The sequence below is a fragment of the Brassica rapa genome, chromosome A01 (genome assembly GCF_000309985.2).
Source record: "Brassica rapa cultivar Chiifu-401-42 chromosome A01, CAAS_Brap_v3.01, whole genome shotgun sequence".
Taxonomy (NCBI): domain Eukaryota; kingdom Viridiplantae; phylum Streptophyta; class Magnoliopsida; order Brassicales; family Brassicaceae; genus Brassica; species Brassica rapa.
In genome coordinates this window covers 10497095-10520861 of record NC_024795.2, presented here as the reverse complement: position 1 = coordinate 10520861, position 23767 = coordinate 10497095, and the positions used below count along the sequence as shown (strand labels likewise).

The window sequence follows — 23767 nt, the reverse complement described above, 5'->3', positions numbered from 1 at the left end:
ATATAAGTCGTTTTACAGTTATGCACGTAGATTAAGAAAACCATTAATTTCTTATATTTTCTAAGCAAAAACATCATTAATTATTTACCTAACCACAATTCAACCAATAGAAAAATAAAAGATATACTACCATTGGTCATACAACATTAATTACTAATAAATTTTACATAGAAAACCGAAAACGACATATAATTTGGAACAAAAAAATTTCTCTACAACGACTTATAATAAAAAACGGAGGGAGTACTATTTTAACATGCAAACACAAGTTATTTATGAAATATAATTAACAGAGAAATACCAGCTGATAATCATTGTCGGCTAATGCAATAAAGGTAGCAGATTATTAAAGTTGTTAGCTTTAAAGTGTATAATAAAGAGGGTAATTAGTTTGATAATACATAAAATAATATAGAGAATATTACAGGGAGGTCGCGTAGGCATATGACCCCGGAAGAATCTGTATTCCTTTCTTTTGGTCTGCTAACGATAAAGCTTTTTTCTTACGCAGTACCCGTCTGAAAACATAGAAATGATAGTCCAATTTCAGAATAGAATATGACAGAATGAGTAACCAAATCATATTGACATAAGTAATTAGTTTAATACATTTATTATAATGTAACGATTCAATTTTAATGGTTTTTGTCGACAAAAAAATGTAATGGTTTTAGTAAATATTTTATTTAGATAGATGTAACTAGTTTTTTTTTTGTTTTCTAAAACTAGTTTTTTTTGCTTCAGATTTGATGGGTTAGTCAAGAATCACTGAAGTAAATCTGACACGTCAAATTGTAAAAAGAGTCTAATCATCACCACATCATTTTGACACCACTTTGATGGGGGCGGTGGATCACTGGTCGGCTACCTTTATATACTTTATATCCATCAACACTGAAGACAATCTTCTGCAGCTAATAGAGTTGACGTATGAGTTAGTTTAACTTACGAAACGAACTTCAACTTAACGTCTGAATTATACGCACAAAGTAAAACCATTGCTTTTAACTTACAGCCAATTCTAGATTTTGAGCTATTTTCCATCCTTGTTACCTTTTTTTTTTGTTTTTGAAACAAGGTTTTTCAAACTAAACTTATAGGAATTTGCATCCATAAGTTTGGAAAAGTAAGCAACAAGTAACGGATTAAACACATAATCCTAGTGGAAGCTCAATCAATGAACGCTTAAACAACAAGAAAAAATGACATGAGCTAGTGATTATATTCCTTCCGCCACAATGATGTGTTTACCTTTTACACTAACTTTAGTCCATTCCCGATCTTGGATTTTTTGGATTAGTTTAATTGACCATTCTCCTCTAGTTAAATTATAACCAAAGGATTCAGCCAACTCATTAGAACCCATTATCTTCCCATAAGTTAGATGAATCTTCGGTTCAATAAAAAAACATTGGTTGTTTTGGATGATAGGCGAGTAAAAACCAATTAAGTGATCATGTGTCGAGGGTTGATGACTAATAGCATTTGGATGGATTTGATTCCATAACATTTGTTTGAGAAGGGCAGTGTTCCCAACTGCTAGTGTAGCTCAAGCGATTTTCAAAGGGATATAAATTACCTCATATAATTGTGTGAGAGAAATATAGGTTGAATCTTTACAAGCAGCAATATGGTGATCTCTTGAGCTTGTTGCCCAGGAGTGTGTGAGTTAGAGTGAAATTTTGTTGCAACTTCAATCCTTTTTTGCTCAGTTTTCCTTTCATTTTCAGTTTTTGTAGCAGCAAAGACAAGTTGGTTAGGCTCTAAAGGTACATCCGCACTTGTTGTTGCTGAGTGAGAAGTATAGACTTGTTGTTGCTGGATTGCCATTTCTGAAACAGAACCAGTTCCCACATAGTTTTGGAAGGGTGTTGTAGCAATTAGACTATGTCAACTACTGAGCCTCTTCATTTATAGATTTAGTTTGCTTTTTTGATGGAGCAACTTGCAATTTAAGAGGAAGGAGACACTTTTTCTTCCTTGTCTAAAGGCTCCACATCTTTCACATGTTGTTGGGATCCATGAATATTCAACATCAACCAAGTAAATGTTGCCGTGTTTGCTTTGGGAATCCATTTCGTTCTCAAAGAATATCTTATCTTTCCCATGTTTGTTGGGTCTAAACGAGTTGTGCTTAAGCATCGGTTCACCCAAACCAGATGATATATGACTAATACCTAATCTAGTGAAGTAAGAATCATGGATACTTTTAAGATTAATTCACATCGGTAGACAAGAAATCTCAGGTGTTTTGACAGTATGCCATACTCCCGTTGTATACCCATTGACGAGCGGTTTCATTGGAAAAAGTGAAGATGAACAAGGAATCTCCTAACTTCCTAGTAGTTATCCTACATTCTCGACCCCATAACCTATTCAGAACTGCACAAATCAGATCCCATGCAGGCTTGAACACCTGTGAAATTGGTCTACAACATACTTTTCTTTGTTTTCAAGGCCTAGTCTAAGAACCTTAAAGGGGATAGTCACCTAAGGCGAGCCAAACATACAGTAAGTTGGTTCGACAGCTCGAAACAGATTTCATGTGGCTTGATTCTTTCGAGCTGCCCATGGAAACCAAAGACTTTTGTCGAACAACAGCTAGAGACTTTCCATGTTCCCCATAAGTTCAAAATAATTAATAAGTTTTTTTTTTTTTTTGCAAAATGTGAATTTTATATTAATATGAGAAGAGTTTGTAATTGCTTACAAAAAGTTTACCAAGAGGGTAACCACAAAAAACAATTACCAGAAGGGAACGATTAAGAATGGTTGTAACTAATCAAATATTCCAAAAACCTTTATGTATTCATTTGAGAGATCCAACTTGCGAAACTCAGCTTGAGAATCCCATTTGATGATAGATTCTATTAAGAGTAGGATATACACTGAGAGACAATAGAGAACAAGAAAAAAGTTGAAGCAAAACTTTATTAATGTCACCAATTTATTTGGGGAATGTTTTTTTTTTTTAAATTAACAGAGAAAAAAGTTGCGCATACTCCATTTTTTACAATTAAAAATGTAATCAGTTTGCCTACAAGTTTTTTCATTGTCCTGAACAATTATATAAAAGAGAGAGAGATGAGATGAAGGGTTTAGCCCGATGAAAAGGTTCTTTTATTCGAAGATCGATCTTCCTATTACTTGTCTTCGTTGTCATTGACGTCCTCATTAACATCCGTCATATATTTCTTGTTTAGGTCAAAGCTGCGATCCACACTGTTTTTGTTAACACTCATCACATCGTTACGGTTAAGGTGATTGCCACGATCCACACTATTACTGCTAAGGGCGAAGCCACAGTATAGACTACGGGGGCTTGTGCACCCACTAAAATATTTATATTTACGTTTTTGTGTGTGAAATATTAAAATTTCCATAGGTATAATGGTAGAAACATCCTTGGTGTGCACCCATAATGTTACAAGTTCGAGTCTCTTTCTGCATGTATTTTAAGTTTTTTATCATTGATGCATCCAGTACAATAAAAGTCTAGATTCGCCCCTGAAGTGCTAACACTAATCAAATCGTTATTGTGTGGGTCAATGCCACGACCCACACAATTCTTGTTAACATCCATCGTTTTATTATTACTGTTTAGGTCAATGCCACCATCCACACTATTATCGTTAACATCCATCGTATTGTATATGTTTAGGTCACTGCAACGATCCACACTGTTATTGTTGTTGGGTTTGTCTGAGTCCACGTTGCTATCCTCGATTATGAGATTGCACTTGTTGATGGTGACACTGACAACGGTGAGAAGCCATAGTTCAACATTTTGAGCAAAAAAAAAATTCCAGCACCTGAATGTTTTTGAAACACAAGTGTCTTTACAATTTTATTTGTATTGAGAGAAATTTACGAGTGGAGTGGTTTGGAATAGATCAACTCTTCCTTGTGAAACTTTGAAAACGCTTCACAATGCCCCAAAAAACATCAGCATCAGCGAAAACCCTGAAACCAAGAGCATTTAAATTTGACTAGAGATTTAGAGAAAAAATCTCTTCAAAATAAATCATTAAGATATGCATGAGATCTAGGACATATATTCTGGTAGACTAATCTATTCAAGATTCTGCATATATATCAGATCACCTTTTCTATACTTATCATGCATCTCGCATTCAAGTGTAAGAAAAGTACGTAGCTACCTTTGCTTTCTTACAAACGAGTTCCATAGAAACATGAGTCTCTTTCCATCCGAGCTCTCATCCTCAAGTTTAAAAAGCGTCTGCAAAAGCCATTAGCACTGTTACGTAGTAAACCATAATTTGTTCGTCTTTCATTCAATGACTGCGGGAAGAAATCATGGAGAACCTGGTGTTCTTTCAATATCTAAAATGTAATAACATCTTCGCTATCTCGATCAGACATTACTTCCTTGAGAGTCATTAGCTTCGTCACAGAAACCTGTAGTTTTCGGTTAGAGACAAGAACAGTGACAACATGGATGCCTAGGGCCGTGGACCATCTAGGTGAAACATTTGCTACAAGTCTCCAAATGGAAGCCTCAAAATTTACTATGTTAGAGAGGGACTAAGAGTGTTCAAAAAAAAAAAAAAGAGGGCCTAAGGCAATTGCCTCGTTTTCTATGCCTAAAGCACGACTCTGACTGTTATTACCACCATTGAATTTTGTCTCCGGTTTTGATCAGGTAGGTCATCCGGTCTATGCTATCAACCTTACGAGTTTTCTTACTTTTTGCCATAAGTAGGCCGTAGTATAGAAAAACTCGGAAGGTTCGTATTGAAGACTGAAAGACCTGTGTGTTGTGTTGGAGAAGAAGAGAGGACAACAGATATATATAGCCCTGGAGCGCAAGGAGGATGAGGATGAACAAAAAGACAATGTGTCATCACCACGTGAAGTTCAATGTTTCTTTTTATTATTTCTTCTCTGAGATTTGTTTTGTTTTTAATGTCTTTTTACTTTGCTGACTTCTGTATTAGTTTTCTCCATATGCACGTACCTAATGTACCTACAAAGTCTTTCAAGCATTTTCTCTTATATTTTTCCTTTTGTAACTTCATTTCCATTGTATTATGATATTAATAAAACAAAAAGCATATTTTATATATACTACAGATTTTTTTACCCATCTTCCTATATTTCATTTTTATGATTAATTATTCTATTGTATCATGATGATAATAAAACAAAAACCATCTTTTCCTATATACTATCTTTTAGAATTTTGTATTCTGTAGTCTATGATAAAGGTAAAATAACAATTGAAAGGTGAAAACAATTTAACAATCAAAAGTTGAAAACATGATACATAGCTCTAGTCAGCGAACTCAACATCTTACAATACAACGTACATAAAAAGTATTTTTGATAAAATTTTCTGTTTGTGCTATATTTACAATCAACATCTTTATTTTTATCACACTAACTATATGTTATGAACAACTGTTTTTATATCATACTGAAAATTTCTATCATACATTTCTTATTTTGGAAAATATGTGTGTTTGTGGAATCCAATCTGAAAACATAATGTAATAATATTAAATTTCCACATTTTCTATAAAATTACATAAGATAAAAATAAAATGAAATAATAACACAATTTTAACAAGTTATACAAATTATTTTAATAGTTGAATGTAAGTTCAGATATATGGATTATGAAATGTGTCAAATAAATTCTGTGTATCTTATTAACCGAAACCCTAAACATCAAAATGATTTACCCTTCACACATACTTCATATTTTGTTTCGGTTCCTCGTTATTTTATGTAAACTCTAAGCCCTAAACATCATTCTGACTTAATTTCTAACTTTTTCGAATTTCAGAAAACACACACATATATATATATAGACTGACTATGTGATAAATTTTGTTTTGTAAGTCACAGTTAATTATTTTAGGTGTTTATAAATATTATAAGAAATAGGTTGACGCTTTTTAGCACTATATAAATTTTGATAAATCATCGGTCATCTTATTTACGAGGGTTGATACAAGATGATAAAAAAATTCTGAAATTATTTTGAATAACAAAGTAAATGAAGACTAAGAAATATCTGAATTTTTATCAAACTAGTTTCAAAGTTCAAAAGTTTGAAAATATAGAAAATAGTATATATGATTCTCGATGTTTCTATTTAAAAGACTTATGGAAAGTTGTTTCATTTGGATATCTTGAAAAAAAATTGTAAGTAGGTAATTGCGCACATTTTTTGCCGTTTGAAAAATATTATGAAAGATTTACTTCTAAAAGACTTTGGGAAAATGACTATTTATAACTTCCTCCTCAGCAAACTAGTTTTGTGATCTCTGTAGAATCTTGTCTGGCAATACATGTCTCTGAGGTTCCTTATGGGTGGCTTGTCAATATATTCATGAGTTTTTTTTTGATGAAATTTTGAATTTATTGATCATCAACTAGAAGGATTTACAAAGAATGAAGCCTAACAAAGAATAAAGGTTCTTATATCTATCTGTAGGAAGAAAAGAAAAATTTGTGTTAGTTAATAACTCCATGCTCCAAAATCAGTCAAAAACTTCAAACCATCTCCGAAGAATTTTATTGAGTGTGATAGTAAAATCAATAAGGATATTGCTTTGATTGCTCTCTTGATGACTTAATGGGTTTGACGAGAAAGAGAACAAATTTGTCTGAGAATTATGTTTGATGAATCAATTATATGGCTTACGTAAAGTTATTGAGATGTCCGTTTGAGATCGAACGAAGGAGTGGATGTTCATGAATCAATTCTTTTCTGAGAATCTTATTTTTGCTCATTAATTTTTTTTGATAAAACAAAATTTTTAAATAAAAATTAGAGTTTTGATTGATTTAACTAATTTATAATTGGTTGGTTAATAGTAAACCAATAAAAACCATGGTCTATAAGTTATTAAGTTTTGAATAATTGGTTTGGAGAAAAATAAATTTACAACTTATGCTTCGGAGAGAAATAAGTTTAGAACTTTAAATTCATGGAGAACTAGAACGAGGTCATAGTTTGGTAGATATCTGATGATATATGATAGTTGGGAAATAGATCGTTGACCCAAATGTTTTAGTTAAAGTTTAGTGCAATCTATGTAGCCAATTATCAATAATGAACAAAATGGGATATAAAACCTTTCTATAGACACTTATCTAACCTATACTAAAAGGGTTATATGAGCATCAGAGAAGCTGTCCACGTAGGACAACTAAATCAGCCAATCAGGAGACTTTTTTTTGACACGTCATCAAGCCCAGCTCCATTGCTTTGGTTCTTCTTCACGCCTTTCGCGATCCGAAAGGCAATAGAATCGACGTTTCCCTTTTTCATTTTTCCAGATCCCATTTTGCTAGATCAAATCGTGAAACCCTTTACTTTTCCTCTCTTAATCCACGTTATCAGGTGATCCTAAAAGAAGTGTTGTTCTATCTCGAAGGATTCCGATGAGATCTAAACGCAGCCATGGAGGCTTGCCGCAGAAAACCTTGCCGTCGCCGGCTCAACCTCCGTCTGAGATCCAGAGAACCGCGGCGGAGGAACAAAGGAGAAACGAGAAGATCGTGAGATTCACAGAACTGAGCCGTGGTATCTTCACTGGTTCTAAGGGAATGAAGGATCGGCCGATACGATGCATGACGTCTTCAGGAACGTCAGAAGGAAGAGGAGATCAGAAGCAATCTGGTTCTCAGGTTCTCAGACGGAGGTTGTGATGAATCACTTGGAACTCTTGGTGGCGTTTGGTTCACTGAAGGATTTTCTTTTTGATGGTTGTGAACAGGTCAGATATGGAAGAGAAGAAGCTTGCAGATAGAGTCAGCGATGAGCAAGTAAAGAGAATTGAATTGATGGTTTCTGATGTTGATGCGAGGGATACCAAAGATGAGGTCTTTGAGGAAGCTATCGACAGTTCGAAGCCTGAATCTTTCCAAGCCGATGATGGGTTACACGAGGATTTTCCTTCAGAGGAAGTGAAAGTGCCAGAGGTTAATGGAGAGAGCCATGGTGAGGCCTGCAACATATAACTACGGGAGAGGCTGTACCAGGTTTTGTGACTTCCCAAATGAATGGTGATGAAGGGGAAGCAGGTGCAGGGAATGTCAGCGAGACAGCTACACTTTCTTTTTCTGAAAATGGAATCGTCTCCCCTGAGAAGAAAGCTGTTCTCCTCTCTTTCGGGTAAGCTTTTATGGTTTCATTTTCAATGAATTCTTCTTCTATGTATATCTTTGAAAATAGATGAGTACTCTATAGTTTGTGGTGATAATCCTGAGCTATTGTTTTGTTTCTACTCTATTTTATTGTTAGGGTTGTTGGAATTTATATCAAACCTTAAGTCTTTTGTTTGATTGGTGCAATGATTGGTGATTTCGTTTTGGTTATGCTTCTGAGCAGGTCAGAGAAGGAAGAGAAGAAGCTTGGAGACGATAGAATCATCCATGACCAAGTAGAGAACAATATATTACTGGTTTCTGATGTTGTCTTTGTGGAAGCTATTGTCGGTTTCCAAGCCGATGATGGGTTGCACGAGGATTTACCTTCAAAGGCAACTCCTGAACATTCCATGGATGATCTGGAAGAAGAGAATAGCAATGACAAGGAAGTGAAAGATTCCAAGGTTAGTGGAGAGACCCATGGTGAGGCAAACCTGCAACATATAACTGAGGGAGAGGCTGCACCAGGTTTTGTGACTTCCAAAATGAATGGTGACGAGGGGGAATCAGGTGCAGAGCAGGATGCTTTATAAAAAAGCACAAGAATAGATTGAATCATCAAAAGCTTGAGAATTGTGAACCAGAAAGGAAAGCAGCCGACTTTAGGTAGAGTACTCGGCCTTTCCTCAGTCTTGTGGAGAAGAAATGGTTGGCGTTTCAGGTCTTCTTCTCTTTCTTGCATCACTTTATTTGAGGTTTTTTTATAAAACATCCTGTTTACTGAACTTTGGTTTTTTCTGTAACAGAGAAGAACAAAAGTTAATAAAATTTACTCAAACTTTTGTTTTCTTTCAGAGTGGATCAGCATAAGAACAGATTGAATCATCAAAAGCTTGAGAATTGTGAACCAGAAAGGAAAGCAGCCGACTTTAGGTAGAGTACTCGGCCTTTCCTCAGTCTTGTGGAGAAGAAATGGTTGGCGTTTCAGGTCTTCTTCTCTGCTTGCATCACTTTATTTGAGGCTTTTTTATAAAACATCCTGTTTACTGAACTTTGGTTTTTTTCTGTAACAGAGAAGAACAAAAGTTAATAAAATTTACTCAAACTTTTGTTTTCTTTCAGAGTGGATCAGCACAAGAACAGATTGAATCATCAAAAGCTTGAGAATTGTGAACCAGAAAGGAAAGCAGCCGACTTTAGGTAGAGTACTCGGCCTTTCCTCAGTCTTGAGGAGAAGAAATGGTTGGCGTTTCAGGTCTTCTTCTCTGTCTTGCATCACTCTATTTGAGGCTTTTTTTATAAAGCATCCTGTTTATTGAACTTTGGTTTTTTTTCTGTAACAGGGTAGATGAGACATACAAATTTCCGTAAAATTTTCCTTTCGCAGTGTTGTACTTTGCATTTAGCTTGACATTTGTACATTAACAAATTGGATTTAAATTTACATAAGGTTCTTTGCATGATATTTCTCTCTTATCTGTCTTTATTTTCATTGCAGGCTTCACTTGAATCTGAGATGATAAAGCCACAACTGATCTGAAACTCTTTGGTGTCAATCTAAAGGTACATTCCCCTCTTTTTGCAGCTTGGATCGATCAATGTTCTAACTGCTTACGTTGCCATTTTGTCTGAGGTCATTCATTTTTCGTTTTCATTTTCCAAAAGCTATTGGAAGACAATCTCCCGCTTAACAGAGTATAAAAATTAAAAGATGTGTCTGCTGCTCCAATTCGTTTCTTTCAGTGACATGAAGGGGTCGTTGGTCGGATTTCACTGAGTATCAAAACGAAGCTCCAAAAGCAGAAGTTACACGATGAAGAATCTGGAGCGAAAGACGAGGAGATAGAGAGGAAGATGGAGATTGGGCAAAGGGTTTAAGCTCAGCTTGGTTGTCTCGAGGAAGAGACTAAGCGCATTGCCTTGATCCGTGAGGTATATATGAAAACTAATCATCCCCATTTTAAAATCTTATTTAGTTTTTTTTTTTAATGTGTACTTGAATTTTTATTTCACGACTTGGCAATTGTGTTGAAAAGAAAGAAATATACTTTTCTTTTGGGTTCTGTGTGATTTGTTCCGTAACTTTTGTGTTGGGTGAAGTGATCAATATCACGAAAAGCTGGATTTAGTCTGGTTCCTAGGGCTTAGATGAGTTTTGTGGATCAAATCTCTTTCTTTTTTACGAGAGGAACCATTTGATTCTTCTCAGTATTGTAATGTTTGATCTCTAAGAAGCTCTATGGTTGAATTGCATACAGAAGCTTAGCATGATAACGAGTAGAAAGAAGTTGCATTGGTCAGGAAGAAGATTGATTTTGTCAACAAAGAATTCTCAACAAGCCAATCTGTAAAGCTACCACCACCAGCAAAGAATCCTCAAGGTGATCTAGAAAAGGTGAAACGAGGCTTGAGAAAAATACATAATCCTGTTATTGAGAATTCTGTTCAACCTTGACAGGTTCCAAAAAAGAGGAGATTGAGTAGCCAAATCCAGGTTGAAGAGAAAAATGATGAAATCAGACTGTGGTGGAACATCCTGAGGATTAAAACAAATTGATAGTAATCAGAATAGTAGTTCGGGAGTAAGCTACAAGCAAGCTACTAAATCTGCGACAGCAAGCTGAGGCTACATGGCACTTCTTCCCCTCGCAACAAGGGTCTGAGAAAACCACTAGACGTTACTCGCTACCATATTCAGGTAATAATGCAAGAGTTACTTCTGGTTTTCCTGAAACAACAGGAGTCTCAGACTTGGGCGGCAACACCATCTTTTATCCTATGCAAATATGTTTCTCCGGTTACCTGATCATATAAATTTGTTTCTGTGTTGTGCGAGCAGACAAATCTTTAAACATGAACATGTTTTTTTTAGAATTGAATATGAACATGTTACCAACGCCTTATTCCTTTTTTTTAGTTCTTACAGCACGTGATGGTGGACATAAATTATTTTGCAGTGTGGAATGATCAACAGATTTTAGTGATACAGCAATTGGTGTTGCACATAAAGAAAGCATTTGTGATGCGGCAAATATATTTGTGTTTATTTTTTAAGAAGACGTTTTAAAGTGGACTCTAATAAAATATGCCAAGAGAAAATAGAAAGTGATCTTCCAAGAGATTTAAGGTTGTAAGGTTCTGTTTTGTGAAGTGATTTATGAAATTGATTCCAGGGGTCCTGTGGAAGCTTTACAAGAAGAGTAACCATGGCCTTCTCTCAACGCCCATATCCAAGATATTCAACTCATGATCTTGAAGATAGGAGATCACAAGGTAGCCTTTCAAGCTAGAGAGGAGAATAGAGTGGCAGACAAAATTGCAAAGGAAGATCTCTTTTGAGAATAATGCCCCTATATTGTATTCTGTTGCCAAGTTGGTTAAATGTCTTAGTGAAGAGTGATAGTGTGTAAAACTATTTGGTTAATGAAAAGTATGAAGGTTGAGCCAAATAAAAGAAAGTGATTAATATATTAACATGGAAATATGGAATAGTGTTAGTTTTGATGATAGTTATGCCAAGTTGAAACAATATTTTTGTTTTGGCGTACTCTTCACATCTTTTTTTTTCAAGTAAGCAAGTCGCGCATATGACAAACTACCATCAGTTTAGTAAGAAAATAATTTTGCAAATTAAATAATTTAATTATCTATCTCTCTAACAATTACAGTATTGTGATGTTACATCATTTTAAAAAGTGGTGATATATGAAAGAAATGAAACCTGTAGAAAATAAATATTTGTTACAGCATATTGTAAATCATTGCATTTCAAAATTTAAATTAACTTTAAAAGTGACTTAAATTATTGATTGTAGAGAAGACTTTACATACAAGAAAAGAGCAAAAATACAAAAGTTAGTTTTTCATGTTGATCAAAAAGAAAAATAATTTTATATAAGCTGACCAAGTCATCTAAAATTATATTAATTTCATCATAATTAAATATGAACAACATATATATTCCACACCAAAAGCTATACTTTATAGCAAAAGGCAAAACCATGTCAATGAAATTATCTCCAAACTTCTTCCCTCCCCTAAGACTTTTTCCTAAGCTAAGAAAACGAAAAACATTGACAACAGGAACGAAAAGTATATGCAAGACAAAAAACAGAACTTTTCTCCTTGGATGGGAAAATATGATTTCATGGATATGACGTAAAAAATAAAATTGTGGTTTTGGTGAGAAAATCTGATTTTGCAGTTTTAGCGGAACAATCCAATTTTTTCGGTTTTAACGGAACAATCAGATTTTGTGGTTTTAGCGGAAAATCCATTTTTGTGGTTTTATCGGAAAAATCCAAGATATTACGGTTTTTGCACGACAACGTGATTCCATTTTTAGCGAGAAAATTTAATTTTACTATTTTAGCGAAAAATCCAGTTTTACGGTTTTGGCGAAAAAATTCCGTTTCAAGGTTTTCGCAGGAAAATTTGATTTCCGGTTTTGGCTGGAAGTTTTCTTTTTGTGGTGGAAAAATTGATTTCGTGGTTTTGACTGAAAATTTTGATTTTCTCGGCTTTGGCAAAAATATTTGATTTTGTGGTTCTGCCGGAAAAAGAATTTGTTGTTTTAGCGGGCTGAAATTTTTATGTTTACGATTTTGGCGGGAAGATTCAAGTTCACAGCTTTGGCGAAAATTTTAATTTTGTAATTTTGGCGGAAAATTTTGCTCTTGCGGTTTTGACGGGAAAAAACAATTTTTTTTTATTTTGGCAGTAAATTTCATTTTTTTTTATTTTATCGAGAAATACAATTTGCGGTTTTAGAGGGAAAATCTAATTTGCTGTTTTAGATGAAAATCCGATTTGCGGTTTAGAGGAAAATTCTAATTTTACGGGTTTGCCGAAAAAATCGAATCTGCGTTTTTTGAAAAAAAACAACTAAAACCTCATTTTCCATAATCAATCTTTAAATATTTTTATAATATTTTTAAAAAGTGTTTTTTCTTCCAAATAGTCTTACATTAAAAATAAATATTAAAAACAGAAGATCATATATCATTTTAAATTGGTCAAAACAAGTTTAAATGAGTCAATGTAATATTTGAGGGTCTAAATGAAAAATTCTAATAGATCTATTTTAAAATTAATCTAACGGCATAGCTTTTGAATGGAGTGTGTCTTAATTTTTTTTTTTTTTACAACATGGGATGTGTCTTAAATGGGGTGGGTTTCCCCATTTTAATATCCATATACTCCAATGTAAAGAACATTACCATTAGATTATTTTGGTTTGACATTAGAAGTTCGGTAGCTCATATAAATCTAACACCATGTTATGTTGTTAAAGGTTTCGGACATTAGTAAATTAATAAAAATGTAGCAATCAATAATGTGATTTTATTATAGTATATATTGTAATCAGTCTAAGTATAAAAATATATTTATATTCAGATACAAATTATAAAGTAATTTAAATTTAATTAAAATATATGGAAAATAACCCGGGCGTAGCCCGGAAAAATCTCTAATATTTCTAATACATTTCCATATATGATGGTATAGCATAGCTTTATTATCAAAAAATTGATTAGATATCAACAAGTTGATAGTTTTCTGGAAAAACTAAATTTCTTTGTTATTTTTCTCACAGTATTGTTTGGTCAGAAAATACCTTGCCAGAAATAGAACAATAAAGATGAATAAAACTAGAAGAAGAAAAATAAGTAAAAGAAAGAAGAAACAAATTTTGTTTAATGTCTCCATCAGTTTGAAAATTAAAAAGTCTACATTGTCCTAAACAATTTAGAGAGATAAAGAGAGAGAGAGATATGAGCTGTCATTGACATCCTCGTCAGCATCCATCACATCGTTCCTATTTAGGTCAATGCCACGATCCACATTGCTAGGGTTAACATTCATCGTAAGGTTCAGGTCAATGCCACGATCCACATTGTTATTGTTAACATCCATCGCAGTGTTCCTCCCTAGGCCAATGCCAAGATCCACTCCGATATGGTCAACATCCATCGTATCATTTCTGTTGAGGTCAATACCATAATCTACACTGTTATTACCATAATCTACACTGTTATTGTTGTTGGTGTTGACTGAATGATCATCTTCGCTATCCTCGATTATGAGATTGCACTTATTGATGGTGACAGCGTCGATAAGCCCATACTCCAACAGTTTGATCATAAACATTCTCCAGCATCTGAATGTTTTTGAAACACAAACGTTGTTATTTTCTTTAATTTTTTATTTGTACGTCTGTATATATATAATATATACGAGAGGAAATTTACGAGTGTAGTGGTTTGGATTCGATAAACTCTTTCTTGTGAAACTTTGAAAACGCTTCACATGCCCAAGGAACCTGGCCATCAGTGATCACCCTGAAACCAGAAACATTAAGAGATGGAATCTGGGACATATATATTTTTGTGGACTATTCTATTCAAGATTATGTGGATATATTAGATCAGTTATTCTTTAGATAGCATGAACCTCGCATTAAACATGCGCCTATCGAATGATTGTGTGTATGTGTGCATTCAAGAGTAATAAAAGTATATTACCTTTGATATCTTACAAATGATTTCCAAAGATGCATGAAATCTTTTTCAGTCGGGCTCACATCCTCCAAATCATCAATCATCTGCAGCATTTTTTAAAGTGTTCAAAAGCCATTAGCATGTTACGTTGTATACCATAATCTTTTTCTTTGTTTATTTAATGAGTGCGGAAAGAAATCATGGAATACATGACGATATTCGAAGTCTGCAACTTCATCATCGACTTCATCGTCGCTGTCTTGATCAGACATTACTTCCTCAAGAGTCATTGGCTTTGTCCCACAAACATGCAGTTTTTTGTTTGTAACAATAGAATATAGACCACATGGGGTCCATGGGGATACAAACAGAAGCATATATACAAACTTGAACAAGAACAATCAAACTAGAGTATCGTGAACTGGGGCCAACTATACTTTGAAAAGATATCATAACGTGCAATTCAAAGAACATACAAAAGAAGTCGGTGATAGAACTGATTGATTCACCTGAAGTGTGCGAGAATGATAGAACTGGCGTGTCTGGAGAAGTGAAGTTCTGGAAGAAAAAATCTCAGTCAATACGGCAGTACAATAAACACTTATTCATAATAGCAAGAACAATTTGGAACAACAGGGAATGGTAAACAAACCTTCTAGCCTCTGATGTCCCTTCAGATAACTTTCTTGTCTTAGCAGCAGGGCCCTCAGATTCTCTAGCACCAGAGCCAGAAGATTGACCTATATCTGGTACATTCATCATTGCCACAGGATTTCCTAAACATTTGTACATCAGTTATGGACTGAGAAATCAAGTGCAAAGCCAAAAAGGTATACCACCAGGACAAGAAGAGCTATTACCATTGTTCAGCAGGGAGGTTCCAGTTTCTGTGTCATCGGCTAAAAAAGGAGGATCCATTGGTAAAATGGTTACATTAAGCCGCTTGGGGATATTTCTACCACCTACTTGTGTACGCTTGAAAGGTTTTGAGCTGCAAAACATTATGGTTGGGTTTATAAAGAGGTATCGACAAGATTAAAGGAAGCAGTTGCTGCTATCAATTAAGAGTTTCTGAAAGATACCAAAAGGAGAGATCCCCAAATTTTTCTCGAATGTTTCGTTGGTCCTGGTGTAAAAAAAAATGGAATATCAACTAATATTTTAAACAGTTGTAGGGTTTTCTCAAATTGCCAAGTTTATAGAAAATGACCTTGGTTTTGAAAGCATCAAGTCTTACAGAGACATTAACTGTCTGGTTTTCTTCAGAAGTCTACAATAGGAAAGACACTTTTACTATAATTTCATATATAAAAAAAAACATAGCAAAACAAGAGAGTTCCATAAGAACCACATACCATGAACTCAAATTCAAGTAATTCATGAAATGAATTCAAATGAAGTTGCAGCCCCTGCACACATACACAAGAAACAATAGATTGTAAACTCCATCTGGAACATGTTTTCTCAGATAAACAAGAACACAACATATGCAACCGCAGACTGCAAAGTAGCATAAAATGAAACGGCATGTATTAATTAGGCTTCGGTAGAAATAGTTGCCCACCTTGAAGTTACCACATAGCATTTTGCAAAAGGGACAAGAGCAATTCTTCGTAACTGCACCACAATATATACATTAAAATAACAAAAATAAAATAAAACTAGATAAACATAAAGAGAGAGTGAGATGGAATTACAGGAAGAACAGAAACTAACTGACCTTGAGTTTTCTGCACTTTGTTATCAAAGTCCTTAAAGTTGAAAAGTACCATCCCAGCAGATGCGGACCTAACAAAAAAAAAGACACAAAAATGTAAGCGCATACCATGAAACATAGAAGTATTGGAGACAACAAGAAGTCTCATACCTTGTCTCGCCCTTTTCTTGATTTTTGTAGTTCAAGTTTCTCCGAAGAAACCGTTGCTGCATAGACACAGATTAAGAAAACATTAGACGCAAAAAAATCACACATTCGCCATGAGACAAATTAGAGATCAGCTTAATGCAAAACCATAGAGAAAAGTTGAAATTTGTTAACAAAATGGATCCAGAGAAAGGAAAGCAATTCATTACTTTGCTTGGAGAGTCACATAGAAGCATGTCGTATAGACGAACAGGCTTCAAATACATCCAGTGTTTCTCGCCATCATGTGATGATTTAGCTTGGCTGTCTTCCTGACTCATTCTCGAATGAAGTTTCTGCAGTAGAGAAACAAACAACAAACGCATTGAATCTAAGAAGGCAATCTTAGAATCAAAGACTACAACAAGAAATCAAGATCCAAGAGATGAAAATTCAAATATAAAAGATACTATCAACATTTTAGACAATAGGAGAGAGAGCTAGAGTAATATGAGAGGCTGCAGAGAGAAAGTAAAGACCTGATCGGAGAGAGTAGGATGTGTTCGAAGAAGAAGAGAGGTAGAGAGAGATACATATGATGAGGATGAGAATGAACTTAAAGACAGTATGACAACGCCAAATTCAATGTTTCTCTTTGGTCTTTCTTCTCTGAGATTCTTTTCATTTGACTTTGTATTTTACTCTATTTGTTTCCTTTAGATTTCCTTATAATTAATTAGTCTACTGTAAAATGATAGTAATAAAAAATTGGTTTCCTATATACTACAGATTTTATACCTATTATATTATGATAGTAATAAAACAAAATAAAACTATTTTCATATAACTACAAATATTTTAAAACATGTTTTCTATATTTTTACTTTTGTAATTAATTATTATATTATATTATGAGTAATAAAAGAATTTTTTTTATTTTTCTACATACCACAATTTTAATTATATTCCCTATTCATATCCTTTTATAACTATTATTTTAATTTACGAGCTAACTGAACATGTATATTATCTTGGTTTAACGATAAATATGACTTAATACGATTAGAAAACAAATGCAAGCCGGGAAAAATAAGTGATGGAAATCAACCACTTGTCACCTTTTAATGCCCTTTTGTTGATTCCTCAAAGTTTTTATCTCTCTAAAATATTTATACTCTTGTTATGAATAAATATAATTTCTTCTCCTTGCAATGTCTCATATATACAAACAATTTAGAGATACTATGTTCAATGAAGAATCACATATATTCAAGAATATTTGCGTATGTTCACATATATTCAACAAAGAATTGTGTGTATGTTCGTTTATTGAGCTATTTATATAACAATTAGTTAATCAAACCGGTTTGGTATGCTGCATAATATGGGCGCAAACCAAACATAAATTAAAAAAAAAAACATTCCACAAGAGGTGGCAACAAACCAGTTCGATGTCTCATGCAAGGGAGATCAAAGTTGTACCATATCAACTGCGAGATTGGAGATTAAAAAAAAATGCAGAGAGAAATAGTTCTACTAAAGAATGATGAAGATGATAAAATGAAGGGTAAAATCCAGATATCTCACTAATTTGAAAATAAAGGTGGTGTGCATGAGAAATTAAGAGGTCTCTCACGACATATTTGTCTCTCTCATTCTGATGCCATTGTAAAATATCTAAATTCAGAAGTGTATAAACCGAACACATACCTTAGCATGGTTTAGTGATGAATGTGATTTAGTGCGTTTAGGAAACATACATAAGAGTCGGGGAAGAAATCAGATATGAAAATCAACCACTTGTCCCCGTTTACTTTTTTCTTGATTCCTCAAAGTTTTCTCTCTCTAAAATATCAGTACTCTCTCTCTCTTTAGAAATATTCTTGTTATGAACTAATGTAACTTCTTCTCCTTGCAATATATCATATATCAGTTACACTATGTTAGGAGTCACATATGTTCAATGAAGAATCACATATATTCTATGAAGAATTGCGTTATGTTCACATATATTCAAAGAAAAATTGTGTATATTCGTTTATGGAGCTCTTCATATAACTATTGGTAATCAAACCGGTTCGGAATGCTGCTTAATATAGGCGAAAAATTTCATAACCTAATAACAAACTATAAACCAATAATAAATTGCGGTAAACTCAACAGTTGGATTAATTTTTTGTCCTACAAAAATGATTACGCCAACGAAGAGCAAAAATATGTTTGATATTATATATAGACAATGATGGTGGTGTGCATTTAGGATAACAAAACACTTCAATATATCAATTAAATAAAAGGTGTTTTTTTTTTCCAGAAAAAATAAAGAGGAATGTGAAAGGATATATAGGTCTTTTATAAATTAAAAGAAGCATGTGAAAAGTCAGATTGTACGGAGATTTAAAGAGATATTAGATTTTGATCCGCGCTTTGAAAGCGCAGATTTATTATTTATTTTTTTTTCAATTGACAATATTTAGCAAATATCATATTTTATATATTTGTTTTTTATTGTATAAAAGACTTAAACTTTTTATTTTTATTTATCATATTTCATTTTAAATGACTATTTCTGTTTAAAAAATTAAACTTTATTTCTTTAATTAATTAAGTTGGTATAACTCTGATAAATTAATTTTATTATGTGGTTAATATTTTAATTAAAAATTATATGCTTTTAATAAAGATTTATACTTTTCAATAAAAAATTCAATTTTTTTAATGAATGCTTAAATTATATTAAGAAAAGAAAAAAATAATAATTAAGAATAGTTGAAAAAAAATTATTTGAACTTGGACTCAATGACTCAAAGGAAAAAAATGTGAGAATTGGATCTGATTTCTTAATCGGTCCAAATGGCCAAAGAGAGATCTGATGTGGGTTGGATCCGAAAAAAATGATCTAATATAGATGTGTTATTAATATTATTTGTTTGCCCTTAATGAAACATGCAATGTTAGTAAAAAAAAGGCAGATTAAGGTAAAAAGGACAATAGGATCCTGCTTTAATAGTATAGATGTGAAAGGATGTGTCGTTCAAAAATTAAAAGAGACATATGAAAGGGTGTATTGTTCAGAAATAAAAAGAGCCATGTAAAATGGTGCATCCAAGATGGATACATACTTTGCTAAAACAATTTGATGTCGAATCTTATAAACGAAAAAGAGCTTGTCCATAGATTACAAAATTGTGATAAACTCAACCAGAAGATAAAAAAAGATTCTATAAAATGATGACGGCGGGAAACACAAACATATTTGCTATTATATATAGTATATTCTATAATGATAATAATAAAACAAAAATATTTTTTTCATGTATATTACCTTTTATATTATTCAACGTGTTATTATACAAATAAAACAACGTTTTATGATGCAAATAAAACAACATGTTATTTGCGATGCGATGATTATTGGTTAAGATGTGGAAAACCTGAAGAAATTGTTACTCATGCCATATTCGAATGTCCACCAATTTTACAAGCATGGTCTTTATCAACAACTCCATCTAACCAATATATCTTTTCAATAACGAGTATCTATGCCAATATGGGCTACTTTTTCTTGAGAAAGAATAGCATTGAGGAACCAAAATTAGATAGAAATCTTATCCCTGGATAATAAGGTATATATGGAAGTCTCGAAATGATAAACTATTTATGGATATAGACAAAAATCATTTGTAACTAATACAATATGCAAAAAGCGAATGAGACAATACCCCCATCTCCACAAGAACATCCAATAAAAGAACCACAAGTCTTAAGTTAGGGTAATATTTGCATGATATATGGCTCATGGATCTCTACATCTCAGTTTAGTGGATGTGGATGGGCTTGGATAGATGGTTTGGGGAAGATTCAACTTTTGGAGACGCATAAATTAAGAAGGCGAAAGGCTGCTTTACATACAGAAGTGAAAGCAATGCGATGGCCATTGAGAGCATGCTTCAACATTCAACATGCCAAAGCTTTTGAATGGAGTATAAGGATCTAATTGCAATGATAAATGATCCTCGTGAATTGCCAATTTTTGCAATATAATTGGAGGTGATAAAGACTTTTCAGATATGCTTTCTGGATTTCAAGATCTCTCACATCCCAACAACGCAAAATGAAATTTCTGATTTTTTGGCTACGATTCTAAGGTGTTTCCATAGAGAGCTTTGTTATTGGTTTTTCTATTTCGGTCTGATTATTACCCATACCACTTCAAGTTTAAGTAATAAAATAGTTGTTTGTCGTAAAAAAAACAACTAACTAAAACCTAATCTCCAGCAACCGAAAGTTGAAGGGGCGGAGGCAATTAAGGAACAGTGGGGTCATAAAATATGTATATTTTTGTTTTAAAAAAATTATATTTGTCCCATTAAAAATAAAATTTGATCTCACAAAATAATTCTGAGTTTCGGTACAAAAACATTCTGGCTCCGCCACTTGAAACCACAACACAACTCTCCAGTCAGCGGACTCAACGTCTGACGATTCAACATGAAAGGATTTATATAAAATGAATTATGGTAGACATTTTTATCGAAGGCTTTATATTAAATTTTAAGGAAAATCAAAAGAGCAACAACAAGAGAAAGACAAAGCAAGGGGAAATTAAAATAGATGGAAGAAATGTGGAATGGTCCGATTGGGCTGATAGCACAACTGAACAAAAACAGAAGATGTAGAGGATTAAATAACGTAGACCAAATGCTACCACAGTTCTTTAGGAACGTGAACTTATTTCAGATGACAATGAAGACCTTCCTCAAAGTAGACAGCTCCGAGTGAGACAAACCGCAGTGGAAGCACGAGCTTCACTCCTTCCACAATTCATAAATAATCCCATGCCAAATCTTCAGAATTGTTAATGTTAAAAAAAAGCTGCAGAATAGCAACCTAGTTGACATTGTCCTGATCACGTTAGGAAGCAAAATGGTGATAGCACTAGTAAAAAATATGTCTATAGCTATGAATTTGCTACGTAAATTTTGTAGCAAAATGAAAAAAACTATGAATTTTCTACGAACTTGCTACGAAACGCAAAACGTAGCTAATCGTATCAATTTTGTAGCAAAATTTGCTACGATTTTGCTACGAACGTAAATGTGGCAGCCACGATTTTGCTACGAAAATTTCGTGACTAATTCATAAAATACCTTTTAGCTACAATTTTGACATGAAAATTTTGTGGCTTTTTGAAATTATATACCCTAAATATGTTTTTAACCCCTAAACTCTAAAAATAAATCTTTAACTCTAATATTTTCATACTTTACCTCAAAATCGTTAATCTAAACTCAAATTTAGTCATATTAAAAATTTAATCTCAAATTTTAAATCTAAAATCAAACACTATATTCTAAACCCTAAACCATATATATAAACTAAATTCCCCTTAATCATAAATCTAAACATTAAATCTAATATTTTCAAAATTCAACAAATCTTAAACTTAAACTTAAAATTTAACATTTTAAGAAATTTAATTCCAAAACTTAAATCTACACTTCAAACACTATATTCCGAACCATACACTATAACCCTAAACCTTATACACCAAATTAGGGCTGGGCAAAAAACCCAGATCCGAAGAACCGAACCGAACCCGGTCCGAAAAAGTAGTAACAAACCCGAACCGAAATGGATTAAATATCCGAACGGGTTCAAAATTTTGGTATCTAAAGAACCGAAACCGAACCCGATCCGAACCGAAATATCTCGGATACCCAAATGTAACCGAAATAGATTTATATACCTAAATATATATTATATTTTTAGATTTAATATATATTAAAAACATCCAAAATATATAATATATTTTTAAACTGTCTAAAATACTTGAAAATATACATAAATAGTCAAAAATAAATATCTAAAATAGCTAAAATATCTTCAAAACACCACAATGCTTGAAATATCTATTGATTTTGAATTCAAATATTAAAATCAAACCAATTTATATGTTAATTTTAGGTATTTTGACATATATTATACAAATTTATATGTAATATATTATTTTGTTTTACAGATTTTGAGAATTTTTAAGCATATAATGAATATTAAAATTTTAAAAATAATTTAAATGGGTTATCCGAACCCGAACCGAACCCGCAAAGATCCGAACCGAAATTTAGAAATACCCGAATGGGGCTGAAATTTTTAAACCCGAATACCCGAAACCCGATTAGATCCGAACCGAACCCGAATGGGTACCCGAACGCCCACCCCTACACCAAATCATAAAATCCAAACACAAAAATTAACCTTTTCAAATTTAAACACCAAAAACTTAACACATAAACTACTAATCTAAATTTTTCAAATTGTATTCTTATATTTTACTCTAAACCCCAAACCCAAACTAATAAAATACTACAAATTAACCTTTTATCCAAAAAATTAACCTTATATCATAACCAAAAGCTAATTATAAAAAAACGCTCAAATGGCAAAGTCAAGGATCAAACAAAGGCGCATTTTGAAGGCGCAAATATGAGGTAAAATTAAAATTTGTTGGAATTGTTATATATTGTAACATTAAACCAGTTTGATAAATGTGTGTTCTCATTATATAGAATAGAGTATGAATTTTAATCTTTTTGACATATATAGGTCATTCATACTATGACATCAGTATGCGTATAGACGATAAAAGTGTATTCATGTTTAATGTATTTCATATATATAATGTTCGTCCATTTATGGTTGGAGTAGGAGATGTAAAACTTTATATATAGTGATTAATGCACCAATTGGATATAGTTTTTAAATATTAAAATTAAATAGTTTTTTTAACTCAATGGAATATGTACAACGCTAATAATAGTTGACTAACTATTTATATATACGATATGTAAAGAGGTTAAATGTGTCATATATGAAAGGGGGTGTAAATTAAAATTTAACAATTAATAAAAATATTAGATTAATTTTAAAAATCAGTTACACCAATTGTAATGTTACATAATAAAATCATTTAGATTTGTCACCTCTAAGAGATAGTTTAAATTAAAAAATAACACATGCAATAAGTCATTATTTATGTGTTTAATAAATAAGGTATTTTTATTTTAAAATTTAAATAGAAATGGATATTTCTTTCCAAGAAAATCTTTTTAAAAATCATTTATAATAAAAACTAAATTAAATTTAAATTTCTGATTATATTTTATGATAACATTTAAAATTAATAAATTTTCGGAAATAAAATTTAAAATAATTCTGAAAAGTTTTTTATAAGATATTGTTAGAATTTTCTTAAACAAATATTTATTTTATTTTAAATAAAAATAAAGATATTAAAAGA

The 23767-nt window shown here is 32.6% G+C and overlaps 1 protein-coding gene and 1 long non-coding RNA gene across 11 annotated transcripts; one reads left to right on the top strand and one right to left on the bottom strand.

Annotated features, from left to right (window-relative positions):
* Window positions 1-159: 159 nt before the first annotated feature.
* On the top strand, window positions 160-11685 carry LOC103869112. 9 transcript variants are annotated; one of them, XR_004457385.1, is made up of 9 exons: window positions 160-7676; window positions 7752-8149; window positions 8366-8845; window positions 8980-9112; window positions 9247-9379; window positions 9468-9687; window positions 9868-10056; window positions 10383-10505; window positions 10583-11034. It is a non-coding gene; the product is annotated as an uncharacterized LOC103869112 (long non-coding RNA). The 9 variants fall into 9 exon arrangements; XR_004457387.1 differs by lacking the exon at window positions 160-7676 and adding an exon at window positions 11298-11685 and having other exon boundaries at window positions 7683-8149; window positions 10583-10822; XR_004457391.1 differs by lacking the exon at window positions 160-7676 and having other exon boundaries at window positions 7683-8149; window positions 9468-9491; window positions 9623-9687; window positions 10583-11066.
* Window positions 11686-12587: 902 nt separating this feature from the next.
* Window positions 12588-23742, bottom strand: LOC103869104 (polycomb group protein VERNALIZATION 2). Of its 2 annotated transcripts, XM_033289905.1 has the most exons (14): window positions 17007-23742; window positions 16698-16823; window positions 16492-16547; window positions 16345-16412; window positions 16189-16241; window positions 15980-16033; window positions 15835-15894; window positions 15707-15750; window positions 15485-15615; window positions 15277-15400; window positions 15134-15182; window positions 14649-14728; window positions 14376-14465; window positions 12588-14284 (listed from the first exon to the last, which is right to left on the bottom strand). In XM_033289905.1, the coding sequence occupies exons 2-14, from the start codon at window positions 16806-16808 to the stop codon at window positions 13873-13875; spliced, it is 1332 nt and encodes a 443-aa protein (XP_033145796.1). In that variant the 5' UTR covers window positions 16809-16823; window positions 17007-23742; the 3' UTR covers window positions 12588-13872. The 2 variants fall into 2 exon arrangements, with proteins under 2 accessions (XP_033145796.1, XP_033145792.1); XM_033289901.1 differs by having other exon boundaries at window positions 16698-23742.
* Window positions 23743-23767: the final 25 nt, after the last annotated feature.